Raw genomic sequence first — 17,084 nt, forward strand, 5'->3', positions numbered from 1 at the left:
GACAGAGGGGTATTTTGGTCTAGTTTTTTCACTGCTGTGTTACCAGTCCCTAGGACAAGACTGGACACATAATTGGTATCCAATTAAATGTAAAATTGACTGCTAGAGAAATTTTTATTTGAACATTTTAAATTTAGAGAAACATAGAAAAAAAAGCTTTTTCAAGTAGCATCGTGCAAATGCCTAAGAAGTCAAATTCTAGAAGAAATTCTATTTCTTCTCTGGTGGCTCAGACAGTAAAGAATCTGCCTGCAGTGTGGGAGGCCTGGGTTTGATTCCTGGGTTGCGAAGATCCCCTGAAGAAGGGAATGGCAACCCACTCCAGTACTCTTGCCTGGAGACTCCCACGGACAGAGAAACCTGGAAGGCTACAGTCCATGGGGTCGCAAAGAGTCAGACACGACTTGAGTGACTAAGCACAGCACATTTCTCTTCTAGATAATTAAACATCATTGACAAGTAGGCATGAGGTGGGATGTGTTCCTTGATGAACCCAAGTCACTGCCCAAAGAATTAAACCCTCACAAATAACCCAACTTCCCACTTTTGACTTTAAACAATTAACAAAAAAGCAGTTGATATAGGGGAAAGCATGCATTAAGAAAGTATACTTACTGGAAAGATGTTTCTTCTACAAAAGAATAAGTAAATATCATTAATATAAGAATTAATAGGGTATGATACACATTCATATAAAAATGAGTTTGGAATTAATTCCTTGTTTTCAATTTTGATTCTCACTTGCTGACATTTATACCTTCTAAACGGAGGGTTGGCACACTTTTTCTGTAAAGGCCCACAAGGTAAATATTTTAGGCTCTGTGGGCAAAGAGGTAAAACCAAGGATATTAAGTAGGTACTAATATAACAAAAGAGAAACAAATTTCCAAAAATTTTTATCAATGAATTAAGAAATCATAAGATAACTGAATCACTTTGCTGCACACCTGAAACTAACGTAATATTGTTAATCGACTGTACTCCAATATAAGATGAAAAGTAAAAAAAAAAAAGCACGTGCATACTTTTTGCCAAGCACTTACAGATTTTTTTCAAGTAACTTTCAATAAACCCAGTGAAATAAAAAAATAATAATCAAAATCTAGCAATACAGGTCTACTAATTAGAAGCATGGAATTCTTTTGGGGGCATATTTTTCTTAATTGGTGTTCAACAGTAGTTCCCTGTTATCAGATAGATAGCAAAGTTTATTTGCAAAAAGTATTCTTAGTTTGTGGTCCACAGAAAAATCAATTGGCAGACCAGATCTGGTCCATGAGTCACGGTTTGCCAACCCCTTCTGAAATGCAAGTTCCACAAAACAACTCTCCTAGAGAGGTTTTCTGCTAGATGAAAATGAGAGTAACATTCCTAGCTAATGAATTAATAATATTCATATAAAACCTTAAAGTAATTCATTATTTTAAGAAAAACTGTTTACCAAATTTTTAATAAAAACACTCAGACATTCTTTGCAGGTAGAGATAAGAGATGACAAGAATTTTAAAGAGCAATCTAATCTGTCTGTACTTCCATGGATGACCAGCAGGGGGACTCAGCCGGATTACATTACATTGGACTGAACTGAAACACCATACAAAAGAACAGCTATTTATTAACTCACAGAGCAATTATTTTTAATAATAGGGAATATCCTTGAAACCACATTCATGAAAACATTTTATAATACATATTTATAGGTATCATTAGAAACTCCCTTTAAGTTTTACTTTGGTATAAAAAAATGTTTAAACCTAAATTCCAAAAGTAGTGTTCACCATAAAATGGCTAGGAGTAAAGAAATGCATTAAAAGAATAAAGCACTTAAAAAATCTCATCCATTTACCTCAAACTTACTGTATCACCAAATAGGAGCTCCAAGAGACCTAAACCCGCAGAAATCAAAACCTCAGAAGCAACTATAATACTATAGGTTTCTAGTTTTTACTGAACAATTCTCTTCTAAATATATTTGTACTAAATGTGACATTCAACATTCCATTGTTCTACACTGATAAAACATTTCACAGATTTATTCCAATGAAATTTTTGTCATAAAACTAGAAATTAATTTACATCTTAAGAAGCACAATTCCTAACTTAAAGTGAAAGTGAAGTTGCTCAGTTGTGTCCGACTCTTTGTGACCCCATGGACTGTAGCCCACCCGGCTCCTCCGTCCATGGGATTCTCCAGGCAAGAATACCAGAGTGGGTTGCCATTTCCTTCTTCAGGGGATCGTCCCGACCCAGGGATCGAACCCAGGTCTCCCTCATTGCAGGCAGATGCTTTAACCTCTGAGCCACCAGGGAAGCCCAATTCCTAACTTAAAAGGATCTTAAATACATGTACATGTTCTATAAATACCCACCCACTTTGCATCTCTTGGTGTTGGTGCACTATGCCACTCCATTCTCACATATTCTGTTTCCTGAAATGTTGTGGTGAGACAGCTCTTTTCCTATGTTTGCCACGATGCTTCATGACTCACCTGAGTGTCATCTTGAACATTTCCTACTGCAGGAAAGTTAACCAAAAATATTCTCCAGAGTTTGGTAGAGCCTCTTAGGACAGACAGTGTCTCAGAAGAAAACTCAATATCCGCTGAAGTTTTGTAGCAAAGAGTGACATTTACTTACTTGAAAAGTAGCCTTTCCTCTGAGCATAGCACACGCCAAGCCCACAGACAGAAATCACTAAGGCCACAATGACTACAGCTGCTATGATGCCACTTATGTTGAGATCATCTGGAATGCAAAAGAATCCATGCATGAACTCGTGTCAAAAAGGTTGACAGATGTAGTCATTCAGTTGCAAAAGCTCAAAAAGCTCCCTTTTGTAGACACACCATAAACAACAGATGGTTTCATGCTCTATAAGTCTGGTCAACTAACTCTCTTACAGGACACAGTTCAAAATTGGCTGGAAATATTAACAGAGCTAAGTTTTATAAGAATCTTTTATATTTGAAAAAGTTCTATGATCCAGAAATAAAATTCAAATATATGGCATTCTCTGGCATGCTTTTGGAGACATAATAATCCATATGATTAAATATCAGGTTACAAGTGAACTTTAAAGTTCAGTGAGTTCAAGTATTCTCAATACTACCCACCTTATGCCTCACTACATAGAAAATGTAGTAACACGTATGAAAATAGTGGGTTCTTTCTTTAAAAAAAAAGAAAAAGCTACAATAAAAGGAGGGTATCATTATTCGGGCCGAAAGGAAAGGAGCCACATGCTCAGTGTGAAGCAGGATCTTGTGGAGCTGTACAGTGAAGCAGCCTGGGAGTAACCAGCAAACCTGCGGTTCACGTTCTTCTGCACTTTACAAAGCACTGATTTAGAGTAGTCACAGATCTGGTTTTAGTGACAAGTTCTTGGTGAGAATTCAAAAAGAAAATTGGAAATGGGACTTCATGAATTATGAATTTCCAAAGGTGTGAATTCCCAACCAAGAATGTGAAACATCTAGGATCAAGGGATGAACCTTAAAGTAATTTTAACTTTTGAGTCAGCTTATACCAGAAAGTGTAGGTATGTGGAAATCATGTTCAAATTAAAGTGATGCTTCTCGACTGCAAGGAGATCCAACCAGTCCATCCTAAAGGAAATCAGTCCTGAATATTCATTGGAAGGATGATGCTGAAGCTGAAAACTCCAAATTTTGGCCACTTGATGTGAAGAACTGACTCACTAGAAAAGATCCTGATGCTGGGAAAGACTGAAGGCAGGAGAAGAAGGGGACGACAGAGGATGAGACAGTTGGACCAACCCGATGGGCATGAGTTTGAGTAAGTTCCGGGAGTTGGTGATGCGGGAAGCCTGGCATGCTGCAGTCCATGGGGTCACAGAGTCAGAACTGAACTGAACTGAACTAGGAAAACACTAAATTCTAAATTTTATGTATTTATTTACTGCATGCTAGGAAAAAACCAACTAGTATGTCAAAATTATGACTTCAGAGATAGTATTTCTTAAGATGAGGCTAAATTGATATTAAATATGAGCACTTAAAGAAAAGAAAAAAGATGAATTTTTCTAATAACTCTAAAGCAGCATTGAGAGGGATATTCTGTGATAATTTAAGCAAATGCTCATGTATGACTATAAACGTTTAGCTTGTGAGTCAGTTAGGTGGATAGTATGTATACCTGAATTTCAAAAAGAACTGGAATTCAAACTTGTGGAAATTAGGGTATACTATTGAATATCTTTACTTTAGGATATCCTGAAATCTAATAAGAATGTTTTCTTTAAAAAAAAATGATGCTGAGAGTTAACTGTACACAGTACGAATTACTGCCTACACATCTGCATACCTCAAAAAGCACTGAATAAATGAACTCCTGACCCCACAAAGCTGAAGACAAGTTCTTGAATCAGGGGGAGCCCTCAGTACTCTGCTTTAGGGTGCAGCCCTCCAGAGTGACCTTTAACCTTGCGGATGCCATCTCCAGCTCATCCCTATTACACAACCACTTTCAAACAAATGACTTTCATAAAAGAAAGAATTAAAATACTTTATTACAAGTAAGACTGAAAAAAACTATCATGCTCACTCTGAAATTCATGCAATCTGAAAAGATTCTTGAGTCCAAATTTTACTGGACTCTAAGCTTATTTTATGTAATTTATATGAGTTATGTTTTACAGCAAACTGGATCCATAACTATATTCAACATGTCTTGGGAGTCCCCGGCTGGCCTAGTGGTTAGGACTTGGCACTTTCATTGCCATGTCCCAGGTTCAGTCTCTGGTTGGGGAACTGAGATTCCGCATGCCACAACGCACAGTCAAAAGACCCCCCAAAATAACAAAAAAACAGTCTTTTTAGTCTGCAATACGTATAAACATAGTATTTGGGGGGACTGAAAAAATTAACAGTTAAAATAGCCAATACTTAACAGTGCTCATAATTCATCAATGCCATCCTAACACTTTTGAATATTATTTTAATCTTCATACCAACCTTATGAGGACAGTATTCACTATTTCCATTTGGGGGAGACTGAGGCACAGAGGTTAATTAACTTATTCAAGAGCATGCAGTTCATAAGTGGCAAAGCTGGAATGCAAATCCCTACTCCCAGTCCTTGACCCTGAGCACTTAACAACACTCTTGAGCTTTTGTTTGAAAAAGGATTGCTCAGCTGAGCATATTATTTCAATAATTATTCCAAAATCTGTAAAAACAATGATAAATATCCTTGGCTTGTTTGGAAGGTGAATTAAAACAGCATCTTTGCTTTTTTGTAACATTATGTTAAGCTGATTTTAAACATTCCCTCTGGCTTATCCTTCACGTGACTTAGCCTTTACCTATCTCTTGCTCCCTCCACTCTTAAATAACTGCACATTCTAACTGCAAACTCTTTGTTCATCCCAATATTTCGTGCTTACCTACTTGCATTCGTTTCCCAGGACACCTGCGATGTCCAACAGAATTACGGGCTTCGCAGGAATATTCTCCACTGTCCGTTTTTGAAACAGTATTAAATTGCTATTCGTGGAAGAAAAAAATATATCTTTAAGCAATAACTCTATCAGTAAACTCCTAAAAGAACCTCATGTAACATATGTGCCTAGAAACCGTCAGGTTTTGAGCTCTTTGAGGCCTTTTCCTCTCTCTTCTCTACCCACATCCCTCTCCTTTCTACATCCTTCAACATGGTGGGATAGAAAGCTTTCTCTTGTGCATTCTCACTTTATAGAATCATCAGTCCCAAGAACCAGGATCCTTTAAAGATATTCACCATGAACTCAAAGCCAAGGTTTATGTGTAAATAATAAGTTAGACTGAAAGCAAAAATGATCTTCCAGCGCATAACTGGGGATTCAAAGGAAGCCACTGTCATCCATACGCTGGAGTCTTTGTTTTGCTCATTTCTCAGAAAATAACTCATCTTGGCTCTACCCTGGTGCACCCCTTTGACATCACAGATATTTCAAGGCTTTGGGCTGAGGAAAGTGAATCTATATCATTTCAGACTCGCCTTGGGGCTTTTCATCACCTGCTTTGAGAAAAAATAAATCTACGAAGTAAATATAGCCAAGTGTGAAAGGAGGTTTTCTGCCTAGTTTCTCAGTGTAAAATCACTCGGACCTGCTGACTAAGGCTGCTGACTCGGAAAGGGCCAGGGCGTCCTTCCTTATTGAGCAATCACACCCACTGATGTGCTGATCCTTCAGTCACTTTACCGATAATGCTTTATTAGTCACCAGAAGATCTAGGTTTTAAATGTTACTGTATACTTGCAGATTGAAGGGAGGAAAAGAAACATTATACTCTCCTCTTAAAATTCATTAAAATTTTTATTACCATGCCTTCAAAACTCTCTTACAATTGTGGCAGTGATCCTGCACTGCTAAAAATGCAGCATTTTTAAAACTGACACATTACTTTGAATGAAAACAAAAGTTTCAGATGTAATGATCTTCTTTTACTCCCATCTCGACCCTGAAAAGTCAGAGACGAGATGGTAAAATACCTTTATTTGTAAATGTCATTAACTTGAAAGAGCTTTTTTTAAAAGTAGGTTTCCATCAATATTCCTTAGAAAAGCTTTTGATCCCTCAATCTGGACTAAAGCTAAAGTATTAGATATTCAAGTCACAGAGTTTTTGATGAGCTAGTCATGGCAGAGTTTAATGACAGATATCCTATCACATACTGGCAATAGGCACAGTTCTTATATGGGTGCCACCGAGGTCAGGACATCCCCAAGTCTGATTTTTTATAAAAGTTTTTATTATAGTACAGGTGATTTACAATATTGTGCTAGTCTCTAGTGTTCAATTATACATACATATAAATCTCTATCAGAAAAGGTGATGGCACCCCACTCCAGTACTCTTGCCTGGAGAATCCCATAGATGGAGGAGCCTGGTAGGCTGTAGTCCATGGGGTCACTTTTCAGAATCTTTTCCCTTATAGTTGATTACAAGATGTTGAATACAGTGTCCTGTGCTATACAGTAGGACCTTGTTTACCTGTCTCATGTATAGTAGCTTTGTATCTGCTGATCCCAAACTCCTAATTTATCCTTCCCTTTCCCCTTTGGTAACCGTAAGTGCCCTTTCTATCTCTGCGAGTCTGTTTCTGTTTTGTTCATCTGTATCATGTTTTAGATTCCACATATAAATAATGTCATATGATATTCGTCTTTGATTTATTTCACTTAGTATGATAATCTCTAGGTCCATCCATGTTGTTGCAAATGGCATTATTTCACACACACACACACTCGTATATATACACACATCACATCTACTTTATCCATTCATTTGTTGATGGACATTTTGGTTGCTTCTACATTTTGATTACTGTAAACAATGCTTTATAAACACTGAGGTGCATGTATCTTTTCAAATTAGTATTCTCAGGAAAACTATATGCCCCATGACATTGCTGCGTCATATGGTAGCTCTATTTTTAGTATTTTTAAGGAATCTCCATACTGTTTTCCATAGTGAATGAACCAATTTACATTTCCACCAATGGTGTAGGAGAATTCCATTTCCCAAGAGAGTTTTCATGCATTTCCCTGATAATATGAGACTGCACTTAGTACCTTTCCAGGCCTGATCCATCATCATGACTGCATCTCAGTCATGCCTCAGGCCCTTGGTGCCAAGCTTTGTGTGCCCAGCTCCCCAGTCCTCTGTTTTGCCTTCTCATCCCCTATGGCAGCATTTCCCATCACCTCTCTGTGTGAGTGGCTTCATCCTTCCTGCTCCCCTTTCCTCTCTCTACTTAAAAGCAGTGGCATCAGCCCTCTACTCACATTATTTTAGTTCTAATAATTTCTTTTTCCCAAATGCAAGACAGTTATTAGGCCAATGCTTAAAATGACCTTACCAGAGTTCCAGATTTTGGATTCATTGTGTATGAGCTGTTGGTGATTTGGGAGCCAAGTTTTGGATTCTCTAACAAAGGGACGCCGTTCTTAAACCACGTGTATTCAGGAGCTGGGTTGCCTTCTTTGTCTTGACATCGCAGCTCCACCACAGTTCCACGCAGAACAGAATTGGGTACTTCACATGATGGAACTGCCGGAGCCACTGAAGATTGGAAGTCAAATGGCACTGGTTATTTACAAGCTGGAGAAGTATATTAACAGACTGGTAAAGATGGATTTATTGGACATCTATGATGGAGACTGGCTATTATTCAAGAGACCCACTTCCTTTCTTCACTAGCACACAGCCAGGCCACACTTGCCAGACCCCTTGCAGTCAGATGGGGTAACATGCATGAGTTCTAGCCAATGGAATACATGCTATTCCCAGTCTTGACCTAGAAAAACTTGCTGTATGATTCTCCATTCCTTCCTTCCTTCTAAAATGGAGCAGGACCCTATGTTGCTTGCCTCTGCCTCCATCCCCCCCACCCCATGTCCTCTGCCTGCCTTTTTTTTAAATTGAAGAATAATTGCTCTACAATATTGGTTTGATTTTTGCCATACATCAACAATGGGGCTTCCCTGGTGGCGCTAGTGGTGAAGAACTCGTCTGCCAATGCAGGAGAAGTTAGAGACACTGGTTCGATCCCTGAGTTGGGAAGATCCTCTGGAGAAGGACAAGGCAATCCACTCCAGTATTCTTGCCTGGAGAATCCCCTGGACAGAGGAGATTGGTGGGCTACAGTCCATAGGGTCACAAAGAGTCGGACATGACTGAAGTGACTTAGCACGCATGCATACATCAACATGAAATAGCCATAGGTATACATATGTCCCCTCCCTCTAGGTTGTTACAGAGCCCCAGTTTGAGTTACCTGAATCATACACTCTGCCTGCCTTTTGTCTGTGGAAAAAATTTAGTCAAAGAGTAAGTTTAATCAGAGAAGTGAGAAAATGCAGAAACAAAGGAAAACAGTCAAAAGAGACCACATAATAACAAGTTAGTCATTAAGCATAGTCGAGGACCTTCAGTTCCTTCTGAAGGGCTATAGATACTATTCTGAGCCATAGCCTGTCTTATAGATACTGAAATCCCAGGTGGAGAAGTTAACTCATGATGCCCAGACTGTAGCTGCCACAATTCTGAGAACTGGCCTCAAAGAAATGGAAACAAACTACCCTGGAACTGAAGACTGTACCTAAAACTATCAAGATGCTGCTGATGAGACCACCAGTGACCAATCTCAAGATGACTGTCAGAGCTGACTGTGCTATTTCTGCATGTAACACCCTCCTCTGTCTATAAAATCTCTTACGGCTTGATTGTTGGGGGGTGAGGGCAGTTGGGCTCTGGACAGGGCCGCCCCCGCCCCTGTCCCCAGCATTGCCACTATCCAAAATAAAGCACACTTTCCTTTCCACCAGGGTTTCCCTCGTGACTCAGCTGGTAAAGAATCCGCCTGCAATGTGGGAGACCTGGGTTCGATCCCTGGATTGGGAAGATGCCCTGGAGAAGGGGAAGGCTACCCATTCCAGTATTCTGCCCTGCAGAATTCCACAGACTGTATAGATCATGGGGTTGTAAAGAGTCAGACACAACTGAATGACTTTCATTTCACTTCACTTCCTTTCCAGCAACCTGGCCTCTTGAATGGCTTTTGAGGGGCGAGCAGTGGGACCTGGGTTTGGTAATACTCCTAGCCCTCCCACTACCAGCTAGGTGTCAAGACCCATGGTGACCTCAGAAAGTTATGTATTGAGGATGTTAGTCTCGCATTAGCTTGGATCTCTACTGATTTGGAATCTCCCTGCAATGTACCTGGGTTCCATCCCTGACTTTGGGAAGATCCGCTGGAGAAGGGAATGGCAACCCACACCAGTATTCTTGCCTGAAGAATTCCATGGACAGAGGAGCTTGGCAGGATATAGTCCATGGAGTGGCAAAGACTATTATTATCTATTATTTATCTATTATCTGTCTATCTATATTATCTATTATCTATCTGTCTACTATCTATTACAGCTATTATTATCTGTGTCCCCAACCATTTAGACTTGACTTACATGAGGGAAGAAACTTCTATTATGTAAGCCACTCGCTGAGAGTTCAAGGCTTACCTGTTACAATAGGAAGCACAACATTAGCTACTACAACAATTATTCTTTTTTAGATAAACAATCTCTACTTTCCCCCTCACCAATGGTTTTAATGTATGATTATCAACTATATTCAAAGTCTAAGCTGAGAATATTTTCAGGACTAGTACTCAAACAAAAATCCATTTCAGGCCAAGAAAGAAAATACCTGTGTTAGTGTTATTCTAGGGTTCTATCCTATTCCTGGATTTAAGAAAAGTCTGGTTTAAAGTCAAGTCAAATTTGTAAAGTAAACCAGACTTTCCTTAAATCCAGGAAAATCCAGAGCTGTCTGTGTAGGCAGAATTCTAACACAGTCCCCCAAGTTCCCAGGCCCTGGTGTGTATACACTTTCTCTCAGTTATTCAATCAAACACAAATGTAGATCCTACTCTGCAGGGGTCTTAGAGTTGTAATTAAGGTTGCAAATCTGTCTTTAAGGGAAGGGAGACTGCATAGATGGTTCTGCCCTAAGCACATGACCTCTTAATTTTTTTAATTAGTTTTTATTGGGGCACAGTTGCTTTACAATGTTGTGTCAGTTTCTACTGTACAGCAAACTGAATCAGCTATCAGTTCAGTTCAGTCGCTCAGTCATGTCCGACTCTGCGACCCCGTGGACTGCAGCATGCCGGGCTTCCCTGTCCCTCACTACCTCACGGAGTTGCTCAAACTCATGTCCACTGAGTGACTGATGCCATCCAACCATCTCATCCTCTGTAGCCTCCTTCTCCTCCTGCCCTCAATTGGCCAAGCATCAGGCTCTTTTCCAATGGGCCAGTTCTTAAATCAGCTATGCATATATACATATAGCCCCTAGTTTTCAGCTATTCTTCCCCTTTAGATCATCACAGAGCATTCTGTAGAGTTCCCTGAACTGTGCAGTAGGTTCTCATTAGTTATTTTCAGTTTCATTCTTTTTCACTTGTGCTGTTGCAGCATGTGAGATCTTAGTTCCCCAATCAGGGACTGAACCCTTGCTCCCTGTGATGGAAGTGCAGGGTCTTAATCACTGGACTACCAGGGAAGTCCCACACGATCTCTTTAAACGTAGTTTTCTCTGGTTAGTCACCGAATGGAAATCAGACATTCAAAACACAAGAAGGAGTCAACATGCTTTTGTTAGGTTGTAGACAGACAGGCCAAGGAATGTGGTGGCTGTAGAGTGGAGTGTAGCCCCAGCTGACAGCCAGCATGGAGTGGGGACTTCAGTTCTACAACTATGTGTCCACCAACCAGGTGGTCTAGTGACTCTGTAGTGTCCGACTCTCTGTGACTCCAGACTGTAGCCTGCCAGGCTCCTCTGTCCATGGGATTTTCCAGACAAGAATACTGGAGTGGGTTGCCATTTCCTTCTCCAGGGGATCTTCCCCACCCAGGGATTGAACCTGGGTCTCCTGCATTGCAGGCGGATTCTTTACCAACTGAGCTACCAGGGAAGCCCAATCATAAAGAAGTGAAATCTGCCAATGAGCATGAACGAGGCTGGCAGCAGAGTTTTCTCCAGAACCTCCAGTCAAGAATTGAGCCCAGCTGACTCCTTGATCTCAGCCTTGTGATACACAGCCTGGGTAGAGAACCCAGCCACATAGTGCTAGGGTTCTGATCTACAGAACCATGAGCTAATAAACAGGTGGGGTTTTTTAAATGTTTTTATTTACTTATTTGGCTGAGCTGAGTCTTAGTTGTAACATGTGGGATCTTCAATCTTCATTATGGCATACAAACTCTTAATTACAGCATGTGGGATCTAGTTTCCCGACTAGGGCATTGGGAGCGTGGAGTCTTAGTGACTAGAATACCAGGGAAGTCCCAAATGGGTGGTATTTTAAACTGCTAAGTTTGTAATGATTTATTATGTAGCAACAGAAGACTAATACACCAGCTGAATCTCCTGCAAGATTTTCTGAATTAAATTTCTTCTGTAACAGTACATCGTTAGTATTTTAGAAACAGCCTACATATAATAGAACAAGGAAGAGGAGTTACTTTATTCTCTTTGCTTGACAGTTTATAGCAACATTTAAGAGAAGAATGGATCAGTTCCTCCGCCAGTGATCATCATAGGCAGTTACTGTGTATCAGTGCATCTTAGAGTAACTAATCGTACTGGCTTTGCATTTAACCTTATCAGGATCCAAATATTGGTCCAGACACTCGTTGTGCAGCCCTGGGAAATCACTTAACATCTATATGTTCATCCTTAAAAATCAGGTTGTCAGTGAATATTAAGTAAAATTACACACTTGAAAGAACCTAATGCATACTAGCTGCACAATAAATGCTAATTTCTTTTCTTACCAGAATAACTTCTATACTTCCCCAGCCTATAGTTTCTAAAAAGTTTATTTTACTGAAGTATAGTTGATTTACAATGTTGTGTTAATTTCTTCCGTACAGCAAAGTGATTCAGATACATATACACATATCACTGTTTTTCATATTCTTTTCCAATATGGTTTATCACAGAAGACTGAATATAGCTCTCTGAGCTATAGAGTAGGACTTTGTTGTTTGTTCATTCAATATATGACAGTTTGCATCTGCTAATTCCAATACTTTTGTTTTAGTGGTTTTCTATCATCTCATTTGAGACTATTTTATATAATAAGAGAATCACTACATATGCTGAAAGTGACTGAAAAATTAAGTCTTGAGGAAAGTGCTTCTATGTATAGTGTAGGATCCCCTGGAGAAGGAAATGGCAAACTGCTCCAGTGTTCCTGCCTGAAAAATCCCATGGACAGAGGAGCCTGGTGGGCTACAGTCCATGCGGTCGCAAAGAGTCAGACACGACTGATCAGGCATGCACACAGTGTAGGATCATTAAGATTTACCTCAATCTTAACTGGAAAGAGACTTTGTCATAATGAGTTAGTAACAGTAAAATGTCAGCAGCCAGAGAGGCGAAGAGGCCGCTGCAGGGAAGGTGGTGCTGGAGGCCCACCTTTATACCTTTACTCACTGGGGCCCTGAGTTGCCTGGGTGAGGGGATGAGGGCGGGAACAGTAACCACACACACACAAGCACATCACCTAATACTTCTAGAGTGACCGTATCCTCTTCCAGGTTTTGACCTTGTTCCGATGGGGCACTAACTTCACAGCGATATTTCCCGGCATCACTTCTTGTAACATTTTTGATCCGTATGCTGAAATCTATCATCTCAGCTCGATCCTTAAAATCACCTTTTAGAAAAAGAAGACGATGATGTTAATAATGAGGCAATAACTTTCTATATACTACCTTCTTCTAATCACCTTGTTCAGTAACCACTGCATTTATTTTCCTATTAATAAACTCAATTTAAAACCTTAAAAATCATTTATGAGTGCTGCTATTTCTAATTTCTAATTTCTTTTCTTTTTTTTCAGAATCTTATACTGTTCACAAAAGAACACTCAGTTCTAACCACTGGATTATTTTGAACTAAATCCCAGCATCATTGCATTGTATCTATCATTATCAACACTTTAAATTAAAAGCTCACTATATATTCAACAAGAAGATCAGGGAGTATAAAGAAATGTGCAACAAAAAATTTTATAAAGAAAACACTGTATAAAGGTGGTCATATTTACCTACCCCTAAGTGCCAACCCCCTAAGCTTCTCAGTGATGACCTAGCTTTCTGGATCACCCGGAAAGAGGGTAAAGTTATTACAACTGAGCAGCGACCCTCCATCCCAACCCCACACCATCTTTTCTTCCATTCTGTCAAGAATTTAATCTTCCAGACCAGCAAAAACAACTGTTATTTTACATCCTCTAGGAGCGAGCTGAAAAATGAGCAGTCCAGGGCCTCCATGGAGTTCACCCACTTCTGTTCTCTGTCCTCTGTTTTCGCTGTTTTGTTTTGGGTCTTGGTCTCTCCTGGCTTCACATCACACTTGGAGAAGGCAATGGAAACCCATTCCAGCACTCTTGCCTGGAAAATCCCATGGACAGAGGAGCCTGGTAGGCCATGGGGTCCCAAAAAGTAGGACAGGACTGAGCAACTTCACTTTCACTCTGCTGGTTTCACATCACACTTACAGAAACACATTCTCAGTCACCAGCCATGTCCTGTTCTCATTGGTGAGTAAAAGGGTCTGGGGTACATGGTGCCCTCTTTCTCTCACTTCATTGAGTCCCCAACTTCTTACCTTGAAGAGCCTGTTGATAGTAAACAAAGGAAACACCACGCCCCAATTTCTTCCATTCCAATCTGGAGGAAACAGTCTTCTTTGGGTATTTACAGGCTAAAATAGCCTCTAGAAACAACAACAAAAAATATTTGTTTTCTAACTGTTCCTCTGAGATTATATTTTACTTAATAGATTTTAAACAGCCTTATTCTTTTATCCATTCATTCATTCATTTATTCATAAATTTCCTCATCAGGTACCATGTTGGCTTAATTTAAAGATGAATGCAAGGCTCTGTAATTCTTTAACAAAATAATTTTGTGTCGCTATGCTACTTTTGCTAGTTCTCGAGCCTCAGTTCCCATCTGTAAAATAAGACAGTACCTCATAGAGCTGTTGAGTCTTCATATACAAATGGGCTTCCCTGGTGGCTCACAGAGCAAAGAATCCTCCTGCAATGCAGGAGGCCCGGGTTCGATCACTGAGTTTCGGAAGATCCCCCAGAGAAGGGAAAGGCTACCCACTCCAGTATTCCTGCCTGGACAGTTCCATGGACAGAGGAGTCTCACGGGCTACAGTTCACCGGGTTGCAAAGAGTCAGACACCTGACCAAGAAGTTTTCACTAATACAATAATAGATGCAAAGCACACATGCCTGGACGTAGTAAGTCCTTTACAAAAGGGGCTATGACTAATTAACTTTTTCTTCCCCATCTCAGTCTTCAAAGAGTTTAGAGCCCAGGAGAAGAGGCAAATAAGATAATGGAGTTTCAGTGATGAGTGCCAGGATGGAGGTCAGTAGTGGATGCTTCACACCTACTGCCTGAAAAAGACACACCAGCCCAGGTCACGTTATCGAACTTCAGATGGCCCCTCAGCATACAACCTTCTCACCCAGAACCCTTTGATAATCTTCTCTGTGAGTACATTAATACCAACCCAACATGGTCTCCAAAGAAATCGATGACTCCTACCCTTCACCTCAATCCAGAAAAAATATAAAAAGATTTAATCCAGGCCTCAGGTTTAACCGCCTCAATGTAGCTCACCAGGATTACATTACCACAGGGAATTTACTGCACTTATGTCATAAAGGAATTCCAGGAACTACCCAAGGCGCCCTCTCTTTTAACTGTCTGAGCAAGACGACGGGGAGGAAAAAACCAGTGCCTTCCTATCAACTGCTTCAAGTTGCCAAATGGAAACCTCTAGTCCTGCGTATTTTTAAGGATGTTTCAACCAGGCTCTCCAGAGTGTCAACTTCATATTTCTTTTTTTTTTATTTTTTATTTTACATTGGGATATAGCTTACCATATTGTGTTAGTTTCAGGCACACACAAAGCGATTCAGTTACACATGTATATGTTTCTATTCTTTTTCAGATTCTTTTCCCATATAGGTTATTACAAAGTATTAAGCAGCATTCTCCTCAATTTCTTATTTCTGAAACTTTTTTCCTTCACAGTATATTATAGTTTGACCTAAAAAACACTATATTTAAGTAGAAGAGAAACTATACTAAAAAATCCTTTCTATATCTCTGATACCATTAAAAATTATTTCAAGATGTTAAATGATATGGTAGATTAAAAAGGACGCTTGTATTTACATTACATATTCTATTAAAAATATACACATAGATATGAACAAAAAACCTACATGAATATGTATGAAAATATTAACCCAGCAATGATTTCTATGTGACAGAAGTATGACTTTTCTGTTAAATGTAGTTTCTACATTTTTTCTTGCTCCACACACATTGCTAGAAATATAGAAATAGAATAACAGGTTATGGCAAATAAAAAGTAGGACAGAGAAAAGAAAGAGGAGAAAACAATCTGAAAGATGTTTTTAAGGATGTCTAAAGTTCTAAAAGCAGGTTTTATATTACAAACAGACATCATTTTAGAGACATGTTTACAATTATGCTACACAGACAAATGTGTGCCGAGGGACTTGTCTAAGGAAACACAGCTCTGTTCTGTTGATTAAGGAGAATGGGCGGTGGCCTTCCGGAGTCTTGAGTTTTAGATAGGTTTCCTTCCCGTATTTTGTTGAGTTTCCAACAATTAAACACACACCCACATTCATTTTTAGCACACACTCCTAGGTCTTAGTAGTACATTTATACTCAAATAATCACATTTTTTCACATATCTAACTGGACACACACACACACACACCCCTTTTGGTGAATTCTTCCTGATTTCTATATTCATCACTCTATGAAAAACCTCTGTAAAAATTATGTTAAATAGTGCAACCAACAGTTTTCTTCAGTGCAGAGACTCTATTCCAGCCTCAATCTCATTGACCATATAAAATATGGAGAAATGGAATTTGTCCAAAGTATATTGAGTACTTGCTTCCCAGGTGGCTGAGTGGTAAAGAATCCGCCTGCCAATGCAGGAGATGCAGGTTTGATGCCTGGGTTGGGAAGATCCTCTGGAGGAGGAAATGGCAACCCACTCCAGTATTCTTGCTGGGAAATTCCATGGACAAAAGGTGGGCTACAGTCCACGGGGTCGCAAAAGAGTCAGATAGGACTTAGCAACTAAAGAACAACAACATTGAGTACTTACTGTGTGTCTGCCATTGTTCTTGAGTTATAGCAGTGAAATCAAAGATCCCTGCCCTTTGGGATCTTACAATTTGCAGGGGGTCAGACACACAAAAAAATCACAAAGCGAGTTATACAGTACATGAAGAGGTCATTAGTGCTACGTAAACAGGGTAGATCAAAGTCCGGGGAGTTTTTGAATGTTGGGGGAGGGGAATTCAATTTTTAAATAAATACAGTAGTAAGAGCTTGCCTCATTTAGAAGGTGATATTTGACCAAAGACTTAAAAGAGGGAATTTGGATTTTTCAACTCCCTAGAATCTGAATTTCACCTTGTGGTTCTTCAGGAGTG

At 39.7% G+C, this 17,084-nt stretch overlaps 1 protein-coding gene across 1 annotated transcript in view; it reads right to left on the reverse strand.

Moving 5' to 3' along the window:
* The window catches only part of JAM2 (junctional adhesion molecule 2), an 80,016-nt gene that overhangs the window by 9,505 nt on the left and 53,427 nt on the right, over positions 1 to 17,084 (reverse strand). The window contains exons 3-8 of the mRNA XM_052638096.1: positions 14,186 to 14,293; positions 13,077 to 13,229; positions 7,863 to 8,065; positions 5,405 to 5,504; positions 2,638 to 2,745; positions 616 to 631 (exon numbers count right to left, since the gene is read on the reverse strand). Of these exons, the coding sequence (XP_052494056.1) occupies positions 616 to 631; positions 2,638 to 2,745; positions 5,405 to 5,504; positions 7,863 to 8,065; positions 13,077 to 13,229; positions 14,186 to 14,293 (688 nt within the window). The remainder of the gene's footprint in view (positions 1 to 615; positions 632 to 2,637; positions 2,746 to 5,404; positions 5,505 to 7,862; positions 8,066 to 13,076; positions 13,230 to 14,185; positions 14,294 to 17,084) is intronic.

This window comes from Budorcas taxicolor, chromosome 1 (genome assembly GCF_023091745.1).
Source record: "Budorcas taxicolor isolate Tak-1 chromosome 1, Takin1.1, whole genome shotgun sequence".
NCBI classification, from domain to species: domain Eukaryota; kingdom Metazoa; phylum Chordata; class Mammalia; order Artiodactyla; family Bovidae; genus Budorcas; species Budorcas taxicolor.